The following is a 14971-nucleotide window of genomic DNA, read 5'->3' on the forward strand; positions in this document are numbered from 1 at the left end:
CCCATACATTTGCCTTTAGCCTTTAGCCCGTCCAGGTGCAGCACGGACATGAATCAAAATTCAGCCCATACATTTGCCTTTAGCCTTTAGCCCGTCCGAGTGCAGCACGGACATGAATCATTTCATGTATCTTTTTCAATTCTAAAATATGACCATTGATGCTTGAATCTACAATGCTGTGTTGTTAATTTTCTGATTTAGAAATTAGTAATGTGTTTCAAGCATCCAATTTCAAGTTCTAAGTGACATCAAATGTTTGTGCACTATGTTTCACAAAGAGAAGTTCGTTTAAACCTTCAGAACTATTGGGGGCATGCTTCAAGACGGAATTATAATACTTGAAACCATTAAACATTAAACTTTTATTTGTAGGCACCTTGCCTTTCAGTTTTATACAAGTGAGCTTGTGAGGACAAAAATTCACTGCATGCAGATTTCTCAATTCGACTTTACAGCTACTGGAGCTAGGAAAACAATATACATTTCAGCTATTTATTTATATTACAAGCAAGCACTCTCAGCATGGCGGCTCAGCTTCTTTGGCAGGGCTTAGGAACCATTTTCAGCAGGGGAATGAATCAGCTGGAAGAACAAAGAGCTTAGCATCTCATTTTGTTGAGAGTACTCTCTCCCTGTTTTCAATGCACGATCTTTTTTCCCCTCCAATATGTTGATCTTCATTTGTAATGCTGCAGGAGTTGACTCATGCTGCAAACAGAATATGTAAATGTTACCAAAGTTATAACAATACCTAAAAGCTTCATGAACTCTGTATGGGGAAAATAAACCTAAGAAATCAGTTTCTACAATCATATCTGCAACAGGATGTTGATAGCTGCCTTCTACAAATAAGATACAAGCACATCAAAACTACAATGCGAGTGCAGTGACTTAAATTCCTGAAGCAGGGAATGTTTCACAATGAATGGCTATGCAATGGAAGAAGGACTCTTTTGAGGTAAATTGCAGAAGAGAAATTTACAAACAACCTTGTGGAATTAATCATCCTTAATTCCTGGATATAAAGAACAGTGTTTTCCTTCTTTTTTAACTTTTTTCTCATTTGTTGGGGAGCGGAAAGAGATATATTAAACTAATAGGAGGGAATAATCAAATTGGCGTGAGAAGAATACTGTTGTGTCTTTTTTGGGTAAAACTAAGTGCTCACACGACCATGATTAAGCCTGTGGGAGAAGATCTATACTGAAAAACAATTTGAAAAAAAGTAATACCTATGACTTATTTTAAAGAAATAAAGTGCTTCACAAGGTGAGTCTCACTATTGAGCCATATCTAAACAATCCAATGTAAAGAGTAAAAGTCAACCTCATATCATGCTCTATGAACCAAAAGAAGTCCAAACCCTGAGAAAGCAAACCCCTAATCTGTATCATCCTGAAAATCTGTTTTCATCAACCATATGTACAATTCTATATTTGACCCACGAATGCAAGCTCTTAAGCAATTGCAATGATTGATCTACATTCATCTAGATCTCTCTCTTATATCAACTTCAGCTCAGCTTCACAAGGACATTGCTAGTAGACGTATTAGATCAGGCAAAGAAAATCCTCTCCATAACTTGTTTAGCATAAAATGGCTACCCAAATGCATCATCAGAGATGAAAATCTTTCGAGTATCCAAAAAAAAAAAAAGAAATTGTCCCAACCTTCATTTCAAAAAGCTGATTCTCCAAAGAACTTCCACTATACAAATGTCCTTGCCTGGCTTCTCCATTGTTTGGAACAGATGCAGGCAACAGCACAAGGGGGTCTCGATGAGAATAAAAGTCCCAGGATCGATTTGAGCTCCTGATTAAATCAGAAAACGGACTAGACAATGTACTAACTCTGCAAAAACTATGTTCATAATCTTTGCATTGTCCAAATATATGTGCCTCAGGTATGACCAAAAGGTTAGTTACGGGCCCTGCATCATCCATGCATCAGAAAACAATCCTTCAAAAAACCCATGAAACTGTGATCCTTCTTGCTTCTGTCAACTGGCAATGAGACCCACTTACACAAGCCTCAAACAGAAACCCTAATCTAGCTAACTTTGAAGCATAATGTTTCGGGCCTACCTTTAGTGTACAGTTCCCTGACAACATTTCCAGTAAGAGTATCCCACACGCATACACAACCGTCTTCTGAACCAGATGCTAGACACCTTCCATCAAAATTGATAGCTAAAGCTGTAACTGGGGACCTGTTTGGAACGCCACAACAAGTGTTTATATTTTATAATGAGGAACATGTTTAAGCCTACACGCCTAATAACTAGAAGCATACAGGAAAATACAATGTAGTGCTCATGCTAGCTTCACCTGTGAGCGAGAAATTCGGGGAAAAGACCACTAATATCAATATTAGATACACATAATGGCCATTGATTCACAGCTCGAACAAATATTTTCCCATCCGTTGTCCCAGCATACAATGACTGCTCATTGGGATGTAAAACAAGGGAATTGATTGCTGACTGCAATTGAATCGACTGCAAGAGCTTCCCAGGCCCCAGTCCCCAAACCTACAAATGCAGTTGCAGCAAATGTCACAATTCATAAGTCTACCAATCCGGACCATATCACACTCCTACTGTGTAAAACCTTATGGAAGAAAAGGGAAATGGATACATGGAGCAGGAAAGTGATCAATTATCTCATCCTGAGTAGCCAAACAAACCTGCAAATCATATTTGAGCTGATACAACCACTAAGCATATAACAGAGTGAAAGGACAGCTGGATCACCCTGGTTATTTGCAACGAGAATGCAAATACATCATAATATTGTTGGAATGGTCACCTCCCCATTTGTAAGCCCCCAAATGAGGAGAGAGTGGGGGAGGGAGACCTAGGGCAGGATGTGCCCAAGAGAGAAGAGAGGGGGCTGCCACATGGGCAGCACCTCACATCAAAGAGACCAGCATGGCTGCAACGGAACGGACCGAACCTGTGGAAGGAGTACAAGGCGGGGACAGCAAGTCCTCGATCTTACCTGGCAGAAGGTCAGTCAGGGGCAGCAGACATGGCGCGGGACTGCACAGACAAAGGTGCCTATGTGGAGGGCATCTGTGTGCAGATGGACAGCCTGCAACAGAGCCTATAGGTGGCGCAACCATGGAAGGGAGCAGCAGCACCTGGGTCAGCCATTGGCTGAGGATGGTGGGTCTGGTTGGAGCCAGCAGATCAGGCCTGTAGATGGGCTGGCCAGGGGGGCTGAATCCCTGGAACAAAGGCTGAAAAAGGGCATAGAAAAGACCCTTATATAGGGCCCTGCTTGGGCTGGTAGGGGCAGCCAACCAGGTCGGTTTTTTAGGGCAGGAAGAACTGACCAGGTCGGCCAGATCTAGGGGCCTGGGTCAGTAGATTTTGCCAGCCCCTTGGGGCCTATAAAAGCAGAGGCCTCGGGCCTCATTTCATATCCAGCAACCAGCAGTTCTGGGGCAGAAAGGAGCAGCAGGAAGCCTACTCTCTGGGCCTATCTACAGGAGGTGAGAGAGTGCAACGAGGACTTGCAGCAGCAGAAAAGTCCCATCAGAAAGGAGCAGCAGGGAGGTTGTTGTCTTGGGCCTCATCACTGGTGGAGAAGAGAGCTAACACTAGCTGCAGACTTAGCTGAGGGTGCTGCCCACCTAGGCTGGTGCAAAGACAGCAAGGTGGAAGGGATCTGGACGGAAAGTCTACTTACGCTCGAGGTGGAGCACGTGGGCTCGAGTCTAGAGATAACTGGTAGATAGGAGAAAGACCTTGTGGTAAGATCAGAGGACCACACCATTGGTGGGACTCTGGATCTATCTCTTTTGTATTGTGTCCATAGTTTTGGACGGAAATATATATTTTGGTGGTTTCTCTATCTGGCTGGTTCATTGTCTATTTTGAGTCTGCACATCTATATTATGCACATTAAGTAAAGACGTTTGTAATTACACACCCCACATGCACACTGTGTGAGCTCTTGGGCATTACTATAAGTCTTCCGCTATCTGTACCCTCCGTTGGGTCATTTCTAACAAATATCCCCTCTGACAAGCCATGTTGCAAAAAAGCAGTGGGGAAATGAAGAAAGCATAGGATCAAGAGTTAGGAGAAGGGTGCCTGTTTTATAGTGACAGGTAGGCTGCATTGCAATTCTCCTAGTGAGAAGGTGAAGAAGAGCTTTATATAATATAGCATGGCTGATTTTGGGGTACGCTAAAGATGGCTTGTCATTTGAATCTGACCATCCTCCCATAAAACTCAACCTTGAAGCTAAATTTTTTCTCCTCTCTTCCAAAATGAAGGATTATGGAACTTTCATGTGATCCAATCACCTTGGAGCACACTCTAGCCCCGTACGCACAAGAGTTGGCCCCTCCATCCACCGTTAGCTAGATCATCCAAATATATCCCATGCTGCCCTAAACTTCAGTGTTTGTTGGTAGTCTATTCAGCAACTAAGCAATCCCCAATTTATGGGGCAATCAAACAGCTCACAGGCCAGCCAAAAGGCCAGCCATCTCAGCCAAACAAATGGCCAGAAAGTCCAGCTGGTCTGGCCGACCAGAACTGGCTGACCAGTTGGCCGACCAGCAGGCAGGCCCACCGACCAGCTGGCCGACCAGCTAGGTCTGGCCTATAAAAGGCTTCTGCCCCCACACTTCCTTGGACAAGACAGGACCTGCAGCGCTCCTCTTCTCCACCATCCTTTGCTGCAGCCCCGCCTACTCCATCTACCTCTCCTCTTCAGATCTGCTCCTCTCTGCCTCCTCTCTGCCTTCTTTCTCTGCCTCTTCTTCCTGCCTCCTATCTGCTCCATCTTCTGCTCCAGATCTGTCCCATCCTACTCCAGATCTGTCCCCTTCTGCTCCTCTGCTCCAGATCAGCTCCTTATGCCTCAGATCAGCTCCTTTTCTTCATCATGTTGCTATTCCAGATAGCCTGAAGGTTCCTTCCTCAGAGCATGCTGGTTTTCAGCCATTTCCTAGGGCAGCTCCAGCCCTTCATCATCCTCGTCATCATTGAGCTACACGGAGGACTGCGTTACGCTCCCTCTGCTGCTATCTTTTCTACTGTCTCTCTACATGGAATCATCTTTCTGATTCACCTCAGCCACGGTCCTTCAGACACGACGGCTTGAGGTTCTTGTATTCAGTTTTTCATATTACCGATAGGCACTATGTTCTCTGAGTTCCGTTCTTCAGTTGTATCTAAGTATTGTCTATTTTCTGATCGCTCCACTGCAAACCCTATCGTTTCTCTATATGGTATCAGAGCCATGGTGATCTAAAGACCCCAGATCTCAGGTGATCTAAAGATCCTGCTTCTTCATGGAGGCCATAGGTACAGGGAGCATCACTCCTATGAACATATCAGTTTCCTCTTCATTCCGCTGCGCACTAGGGGAGAGAACTCCATCTTCTACTCCCATCCCTCCCTCCTTTTATAGGTTTCTGGCTTGACACTCTCCATTCCTTCGAAAGAGGGGGTCATGATCCTTCACCTCTACCATCATCGGCATCAACTTCCAGGATCTACAAGTTCTCCCGAGGCGGGACCCTTTCTGTTCAGATGTGTCTGGATGACTGTTATCCCTACACGAAGCTCCAAGCACACAATGTTTGCCCCTCAAAATTGGCAATTGAGAGGGGGTATTCAGCAACTAAGCAATCCCCAATTTATGGGGCAATCAAACAGCTCACAGGCCAGCCAAAAGGCCAGCCATCTCAGCCAAACAAATGGCCAGAAAGTCCAGCTGGTCTGGCCGACCAGAACTGGCTGACCAGTTGGCCGACCAGCTGGCAGGCCCACCGACCAGCTGGCCGACCAGCTAGGTCTGGCCTATAAAAGGCTTCTGCCCCCATACTTCCTTGGACAGGACAGGACCTGCAGCGCTCCTCTTCTCCACCATCCTTTGCTGCAGCCCCGCCTGCTCCATCTACCTCTCCTCTTCAGATCTGCTCCTCTCTACCTCCTCTCTGCCTTCTCTCTCCCTCTTCTTCCTGCCTCCTATCTGCTCCATCTTCTGCTCCAGATCTGTCCCATCCTACTCCAGATCTGTCCCCCTCTGCTCCTCTGCTCCAGATCAGCTCCTTATGCCTCAGATCAGCTCCTTTTCTTCATCATGTTGCCATTCCAGATAGCCTGAAGGTTCCTTCCTCAGAGCATGCTGGTTTTCAGCCATTTCCTAGGGCAGCTCCAGCCCTTCATCATCCTCGTCATCATTGAGCTACACGGAGGACTGTGTTACGCTCCCTCTGCTGCTATCTTTTCTACTGTCTCTCTACATGGAATCATCTTTCTGATTCACCTCAGCCACGGTCCTTCAAACACGACGGCTTGATGTTCTTGTATTCAGTTTTTCATATTACCGACAGGCACTATGTCTTATGAGTTCCGTTCTTCAGTTGTATCTGAGTATTGTCTATTTTCTGATCGCTCCACTGCAAACCCTATCGTTTCTCTATATAGTCCCCATCAGCACTCACTACCCATCTGCAATTCACAATGAGATTCGGTTACCTTCACATTTGGCAGAATTCCCAAACTAATATGGGAATTACTTTTCGCTTTTGACAGGACTGCCAATTTTGCACTCTTCACTTCCCCCTTCTACAAAATTTCAGAGTAGTAGTACACTCATTTGCGCGTTGAAATGGAATATGTGAGACGCACTTTCACTTCTATCAGGGTCTCAGCAAGGGCATAGCTACCACGTAGGCGTTGGCGTCCCACTCCAAAAAGACACATCTAGTCATTGGAAATTGCTGAGGGCTCATGTCCAAGCTCAACAAACATTACCCTCGCTAGTGACGCCATGTCTTGCTTATATAACCAAATCACCAAGATACATTGAGCTGCATGCTACAGGAAACTCTGACAGAGTTCTGGCCTTATGTCCTCATTATCTTGAGTCCATTACCTCACGTTGATACTTAGCTAACCAAAAGCCTCCCTTGCTTGCATATATTAGAATTCTTTAAAGTCGATTGGCTCAGAGTTTCTTTAAGAAACTTAAAAGATCCATTTAACCCATGGGTTGCATCTATTTCTCAAAAGCATTAGTTTTCTCATGCTGCATTTGACAGTGAGTCAGTTTGGAAGCTTAGAATAATGCATGTTTGGAAAGCCACACCTTCTTATAAGGTTTTGAATTGTATGCCACTACTTTACAACGTGTCCCATAAAAGCCCAAAGAAGTAGAACACAAAACATTATGATGTAAAACTTTCAAAAACATTATTCATTTATTAACATTCATGTCACTCTTTCAAGCATTATTTTTTGTTGGTTTGATTTTTCATGCATTACCTGCAAGAGACTAGTTACAATGTTGTGGGTTGTAAAGTCAACTTGTTTCAGGGTGAACGGAGTTTGCCAACATCCCCCCTTTATAGCACAGATTTGGAAGATTATTTTGGGAGAATTTCCGTGCAGGATCGGACTTCGAATTGCAATCCTAAAGTTTCTCCTTTATGTTTCCTTTGTAAGAGCAAAAAAGGGTTTCATTTTGGGAATGTGTGGTAGTCCATGGAGTTTGAAGAAGTGTGTGTAGATGGTTCGATTGCATCTGTTAGTTTTCACCGTACCTTGAAGCAAGCCCTCTTTGGTGATAAAGGGAAGTTGAATACTCTCTTGAATATCTGGCAAATGGTTCCAGCACTGAACATCTGGAAAATCGAAATAATCCTATTTTTCAGAAGACCCATGATGCAGGCTCTTTCTTTGAAGAGGTTTCGGAGGAGTCTGTGTAGAACTTTTGGCTACTTTGGTAGAAAGAGCTCGTTATTCTGGCAGGTCTACTTAGCCCTCATGGGCTGAGATGTTCAGACCATTTTGATTCTATCTCCCTGCTCCAGGAGGCTGCACTTTTTGTTTTTGCTACTGTACTTCATTTTTGCTTATATATAATACTAGTTTTTAAACCCCCTGCCCCCCCCTTAAAAAAGTCATTTTTCTCAAGCACCTGTATCTTACGACATGCTATAAGGTTTAGTCTAATTGCTTTTTAAGCCTTGGATCATAAAACTCTAAAAAACAATCATTCTTTTAACAACTCCTGAGAGAGAGAGAGAGAGAGAGGGAGAGAGAGAGAGAGAGAGAGAGAGAGAGAGAGAGAAAGAACTAGTAACATTCACGGGTCATTCTGCTACAAAAGGAAGAGTGCAATGAGTTTAGAACTAGAATACAAAGCGATGTTTGTTCTCTATCCTACTTTGTAGGAAGGGAGGATTGAGACGGAAGGGCAGAGTAAGACACTCATTCTACGTTAGAATGTTAGAAGCTAAAACTATAGGTCCTTAAGAAATGGAAAACTTCTTGAATACCCTAGCAATGCTGCTCCTCATTGGACCGCAGGGCTTTTTTAATGTCCCATATTTCTTGCAAATCGTTTGTACTACAAATAGGAGACTACCTCGAGAGGAGAACGTTTTAAGGGTATGGAGGACTAGGAATAAACATCAACTCAGAAGGTAGGACCTCTTTGGAGCCATCAAGAGAGAGATCTTGAGGTTACCCTTGTGCACTGGACAACAGAACGTTGGACTCTGATCCTTATTACCTTCTTGTTTCCAGACAGGAGAAAGCAGTGAGAACTACCATAGACTCACTGTCAAAAGTGTTAGTGATATAGGAGAAGCCTTGTGATTAGCATCTTTTCAGTGTATCAAATCTTTCGGGCACTCTGTGGAAGGTTGATCTATATCAGCCAGCACAAGCTACTTGCTGACACATCGTTTCTCATCGACACGAGAGCAAGCACTTTCTTAGACAGGGACTGCAACTTTTGCCCCTCCTAATGTCAGCCTCTCATGCATTGCCATGCAAAATCAAAAACATGATTAACAACAATGGTCCATCATTGAAGGAGGACGTTTCATCTGAACAGTGGTGTGCAATGCTAAATTGTTTTTTCTTTGTTCGAATGAATAATAACTTGGTAGGTTCCAGCTTTACCTTGCACGTCCAATCCAGTGACGAAGACACTACTATGGCATTTGCACCACCCGCACCAGAGATGACTGTTGTCACAGAGGCCCTGTGGCCGGACCACCTATACAGAAACTTCTTTGTTGTGTCCAAAATTCTGCATATGCGCACAAAAGTAAAAAATTCTGTCATAAGACGTAGACTCTATAAATTTAGCCCAAAAGAACTAAGATATCAAATGAGGGAAAATTACCGTACAAGAGGCCAGACAGCAACAATGCCATCATCTGCACCCGAGATTAAAAGCGAGTCATCATCAGAGAAAACCAGACAGCTGACTCCTTTGTGATGTGCAACCCAGGTCGCCAGTAGGTTCCAGCTCGAAACCTTAGAATTCAGCATGGGGGAAAGTTAATTGTATAGCCAGGGGAAGACTACGTGACCATGATAACAACAAAATATTTAAGGAACGTGCACCTCCCAAAGATAGATTTTCCCGGACAAGCCGCCCCCAGCCATGTAAACACCATTGTACGTGCAAGCAAGTGGTACAATCGATTCAACAGGATAGCACCTATCAGCTTGAATCTGCTTTGAGACAAAACCGATCCGTCTAAACCTCACGTGGGGTACTTTTGCAAACTCAAGACTACAACGTCACTGTATTGAAACGAGTGCAACAAAGATTACAACGTGTGGACGTGCCTAATACGCTGCTCACTTGGAGTTCACGTACAGTAAATATATGACAGCGATCGCTTGATTGACAAAGGCTGATTTCCATCAAAGCCGAGCTTCAAAGAGTGCCAGTTACCTTATCCAATGCCCAAAAGAAAATCTCGCCGCTGCCAACCGCGCCATTCCGTTGTATTTGCGAGGCTGCCAAAGAATGATGTCCCAAACAGACCAATCCATTGCGGGGGCAGGCACAATTCAAGCGACGGGGGAGATGGTGTCCGGTGGCGAGGTCCCAACAAGCTAATCCAGCATCGGCAACAGAGGAGGAGACGATCAGAGCTTCTTTGGGGCAAGCCAGTGTGCTGGAGGGGATGGATCAAACTAGAAGATGTGAAGGAAAGAGAGAAACCATAGCCAATTTGGAAAATTTACAGCCGCCATGGTTCCACAGAGCGTAGCTCGGACTGGCAGTGAGACAATCAGTCAGTGAGCAGTAAGCTTTTTACGGTAGGCAGCCTAGTAGCATGTTTTGGTTTTGCAAGCTCTCCTTGAGCCACGTGTATGACTTTAGGTCGTTCATCTAAATCATTCTAGGTCGTCAATTGACATCAATGTAAACACAACAGCTTTCTATAAAAAGAGACGCTAACGAAAAGAATAGAGTAGTCATACTTGAATGTTGGAGAGAGATGAGCAATTGTTCTGTGTGATTGTTGCCGAAGTCAACATCAAATTTGATGGCGTCGCAAAGCCTACGTGGTCACTTGGTCAACTAGTAATGCTCCTGAGCGATAAGAGCTTTCGTTAAAAGTCAAGATAATCTTTGCCAACTGTAAAGGCTCGGGAGTTATAGTATTCCAGCAGATCTAGACAGGTTGCAGAAGGTCAATGGCAGTAAACAAGGTAAGAGAATTCAATCTAAAAAACTATTTTGCATGCAATTTGGCTGTCAACACTCGCCCCTCGCCAATCCTAATCTCCAAGAGTGCATCCATCCCGGCACCTGCGGTTGAATGCTCTATCTAATTCGCTCCTTTCATGAATCACTCCACTTTCTAGCACGATAAAGGTCCTCCTAGTTTTTTTCCTTTCCCATCCCTCACTGCTTTGCCTCTTTTGTCTATTCTTTGTCATCCACCTTTCTAGCTCCTTGCGGTTGTAGCCATCGATTATTTATGGAGAGAAAATGAACGGGTTTAGCTATACCTCCTCATGAAGATTGGTTGATGCACAACTTTAGTCTTCTGACTATTGCCGATGACTATTGTATAGATAGACGTCAATGCAAGCACAAAGTATGTCACGCTTTTTGTTAATTATACTTGATGCAATCACAATGCAATGTGACCCAGAGAGCAATCCGGCAATCCCAAGGAATCATCAACTTCTTCAAAGCTTGTGTTCAATCTTCCTCGCTCATCCATAGTTGCTATAATAGGAGTTTGCAAAGAACATGACTTGCATCTTTCTGCAAGCAGGCTAAAGTTTCGCATTAGCTTTGTATGATCTCTTCTAATAATGCAGGCTTTATCATCACTGAGCATCGCTTTCATGTATCTCCTCCTGAAACGAATCACAATCTCTCTTGCTTATACCGGAGGCATACCATGTTTTGTAAACCTTGGCAAAACAAGGACAGAACAAGCGGTCTTCCAATTTGTAAAGCAATATGCTGCCTGGCAGTGCCCTCACCATGCATGCCTCAATAGTAGTGATTTATTTCCTTTCAATGCCAATATGCAAGGCCAGTTCCAAAACATAAAAAATGTAGAGTGTGTTGCTGTTCGGCTGTGCAGTGTGGTGGAATCATCCCTAGCTATCTCGGCTCAGATTATGCTAAAAAAGAATGAGAAAATGCACCTCAAGATGGTACAACGATGAAGCTTTGACACGTTCAAAAACTGAGCAAATATGAAAGTTTAAAGCTAGACCCTATGGATGCAAGAGGTTAAATTAGGTTGGCTCTTTTCAAGTCTTTTGGAGTTCTCTAAAGCAATATGTTGATCGAGAATGGAGATGAACATGTCAGCAATATGTTTGTTATGCTGACACTGATATTCAAGGTCTCTTCCAAAATTGCAAAAGCTTTGAAGCTACATGGATGGTGGGACCATCAACCAAGTTTAATTTCAAGGCATGCCAATGTTTTACGTAAACAAATATAACAAAGGTCCAAAAAATGAAAAGCTAAAAAGCAACCGCTTCGTGTGTGGGTCCGCAGAAGAATCGTGTGACCCATTCGCTCTCTATAATGGCAGGCTTGAGGGGGGCCTTGGTCAGCATGAGCAGCAAACAGACATAGAAGGCGGAAGGAGCCTCCTGTGGAAGGGACAGTGTTGGCAGTACCAAAGGAGTCTCTTTCATCAAAAGAGGATGGGACAAAAGAAATCCCAACACCAAGAAGAAGCGAGGAGGGAATTTTTTTCTCCTCTCTTCGAAAATGAAGGATTATGGAACTTTCATGTGATCCAATCACCTTGGAGCACACTCTAGCCCCATATGCACAAGAGTTCGCCCCTCCATCCACCATTAGCTAGATCATCCAAATATATCCCATGCTACCCCAAACCTCAGTGTTTTTTGGTAGTCCCCATCGGCACTGACTGCCCATCTGCAATTCACAATGAGATTCAGTTTCCTTCCCATTTGGCAGAATTCCCAAACTAATATGGGAATTACTTTTCGCTTTTGACAGGACTGCCAATTTTGCACTCTTCACTTCCCCCTTTTCTACAAAATTCCAGAGTAGTAGTAAACTCATTTGCGCATTGAAATGAAATATATCAGATGCACTTTCACTTCTATCAAGGTCTCAACAAGGGCATAGCTACCACGTAGGCATTGGCGTTCGACTCCAAAACGACACACCTAGTCATTGGGAATTGGTGAGGGCTCATGTCCAAGCTCAACAAACATTACCCTCGCTAATGACGCCATGTCTTGCTTATATAACCACATCACCAAGATACATTGAGCTGGATGCTACACGAAACCCTAACAGACTTCTGGCCTTATGTCCTCATTATCTTGAGTCCATTGCCTCACGCTAATACTTATCCAACCAAAAGCCTCCCTTGCTTGCACATATAAGAATTTTTTAAAGTCGATTGGCTCAGAGTTTCTTTAAGAAACTTAAAAGATCCATTTAACCCATGGGTTGCATCTATTTCTCAAAAGCTTTAGCTTTCTCATGCCGCATTTGACAATGAGTTAGTTTGGAAGCTTAGAATAATGCATGTTGGGAAAGCCACAACTTCTTATAAGGTTTTGAATTATATGCCACTACTTTACAACGTGTCCCATAAAAGCCCAAAGAAGTAGAACGCAAAACATTATGATGTAAAACTTTCAAAAACATTATTCATTTATTAACATTCATGCCACTCTTTCAAGCATTATTTTTTGTTGGTTTGATTTTTCATGCATTACCTGCAAGAGACTAGTTACAATGTTGTGGGTTGTAAAGTCAACTTGTTTCAGGGTGAACGGAGTTTGCCAACATCCCCCCTTTATAGCACAGATTTGGAAGATTATTTTGGGAGAATTTCCGTGCAGGATCGGACTTCGAATTGCAATCCTGAAGTTTCTCCTTTATGTTTCCTTTGTAAGAGCAAAAAAGGGGTCTCATTTTGGGAATGTGTGGTAGTCCGTGGAGTTTGAAGAAGTGTGTGTAGATGGATCGATTACATCTGTTAGTTTTCACCATACCTTGAAGCAAGCCCTCTTTGGTGATAAAGGGAAGTTGAATACTCTCTTGAATATCTGGCAGATGGTTCCAGCATTGAACATCTGGAACATCGAAATAATCCTATTTTTCATAAGACCCATGATGCAGGCTCTTTCTTTGAAGAGGTTTCGGAGGAGTCTATGTAGAACTTTTGGCTACTTCTTGGAGCAGCAGAAAAGTCCCATCAGAAAGGTGCAGTAGGAAGCTTGTCTTGGGAGCTAACAGCAGCTGTAGACTTAGCTAAGGGTCTTCCCACCTAGGCTAGTGCAAAGACACCAAGGTGGAAGGGATCTAGATGGAAAGTCTACTTACGCTCGAGGTGGAGCACGGGGGCTCGAGTCTAGAGATAACTGGCAGATAGGAGAAAGACCTTGTGGTAAGATCAGAGGACCACACCATTGGTGGGACTCTGGATCTCTCTCTTTTCTATTGTGTCCATAGTTTTGGACAGAAATATATATTTTGGTGGTTTCTCTATCTGGCTGGTTCATTGACTATTGTTGAGTCTGCACATCTATATTATGCACATTAAGTAAAGAAGTTTGTGATTCCACACCCCATATGCACACTGTGTGAGCTTCTGGGCATTACTATAAGTCTTCCGCTGTCTGTACCCTCTGTTGGATCATTTCTAACAAATATCCCCTCTAAAAAGCCACGTTGCAAAAAAGCAGTGGGGAAATGAAGAAAGCAGAGGATCAAGAGTTAGGAGAAGGGCGCCTATTTTACAGTGACACATAGGCTGTATCGCAATTCTCCTGGTGAGAAGGTGAAGAAGAGCTAAATATAATCCAGCATGGCTGATTTTGGGGTACGCTAAAGATAACTTGTGATTTGAATCTGACCATCCTCCCATAAAACTCAACCGTGAATCTAATTTTTTTCTCCTCTCTTCCAAAATGAAGGATTATGGAACTTTCATGTGATCCAATCACCTTGGAGCACACTCTAGCCCTGTACGCACAAGAGTTGGCCCCTCCATCCACCGTTAGCTAGATCATCCAAATATATCCCATGCTGCCCCAAACCTCAGTGTTTGTTGGTAGTCCCCATCAACACTAACTGCCCATTTGCAATTCACAATGAGATTCGATTTACTTCCCATTTGGCAGAATTCCCAAACTACTATGGGAATTACTTTTCGCTTTTGACAGGACTGCCAATTTTGCACTCTTCACTTCCCATTTTCTACAAAATTTCAAAGTAGTAGTACACTCATTTGTGCGTTGAAATGGAATATGTGAGACACACTTTCACTTCTATCAGGGTCTCAGCAAGGTTATAGCTACCACGTAGGCATTGGCATTCCACTCTAAAAAGACACACCTAGTCATTGGAAATTGTTGAGGGCTCATGTCCACGCTCAAGAAACATTACCCTCACTAGTGACGCCATGTCTTGCTTATATCAAGATACATTGAGCTAGATGCTACAGGAAACCATGATAGACTTTTGGCCTTATGTCCTCATTATCTTGAGTCCATTACCTCACGCTGATACTTAGCTAACCACAAGCCTCCCTTGCTTGCATATATTAGAATTCTTTAAAGTCGATTGGCTCAGAGTTTCTTTAAGAAACTTAAAAGATCCATTTAACCCATGGGTTGCACCTATTTCTCAAAAGCATTAGTTTTCTCATGCGGCATTTGACAGTG

At 43.5% G+C, this 14971-nt stretch overlaps 1 protein-coding gene across 1 annotated transcript; it reads right to left on the bottom strand.

Moving 5' to 3' along the window:
• Positions 1-364: 364 nt before the first annotated feature.
• On the bottom strand, positions 365-10111 carry LOC147904724 (protein ROOT INITIATION DEFECTIVE 3-like). The gene is made up of 8 exons (XM_087395249.1): positions 9726-10111; positions 9389-9499; positions 9165-9298; positions 8939-9068; positions 2328-2530; positions 2085-2209; positions 1671-1930; positions 365-708 (listed from the first exon to the last, which is right to left on the bottom strand). The coding sequence occupies exons 2-8, from the start codon at positions 9428-9430 to the stop codon at positions 550-552; spliced, it is 1053 nt and encodes a 350-aa protein (XP_087251375.1). The 5' UTR covers positions 9431-9499; positions 9726-10111; the 3' UTR covers positions 365-549.
• Positions 10112-14971: the final 4860 nt, after the last annotated feature.

The sequence above is a fragment of the Dipteris shenzhenensis genome, chromosome 2, assembly GCF_047967505.1.
Source record: "Dipteris shenzhenensis isolate YYH24624 ecotype China chromosome 2, Dip_SZ_1.0, whole genome shotgun sequence".
NCBI lineage: Eukaryota > Viridiplantae > Streptophyta > Polypodiopsida > Gleicheniales > Dipteridaceae > Dipteris > Dipteris shenzhenensis.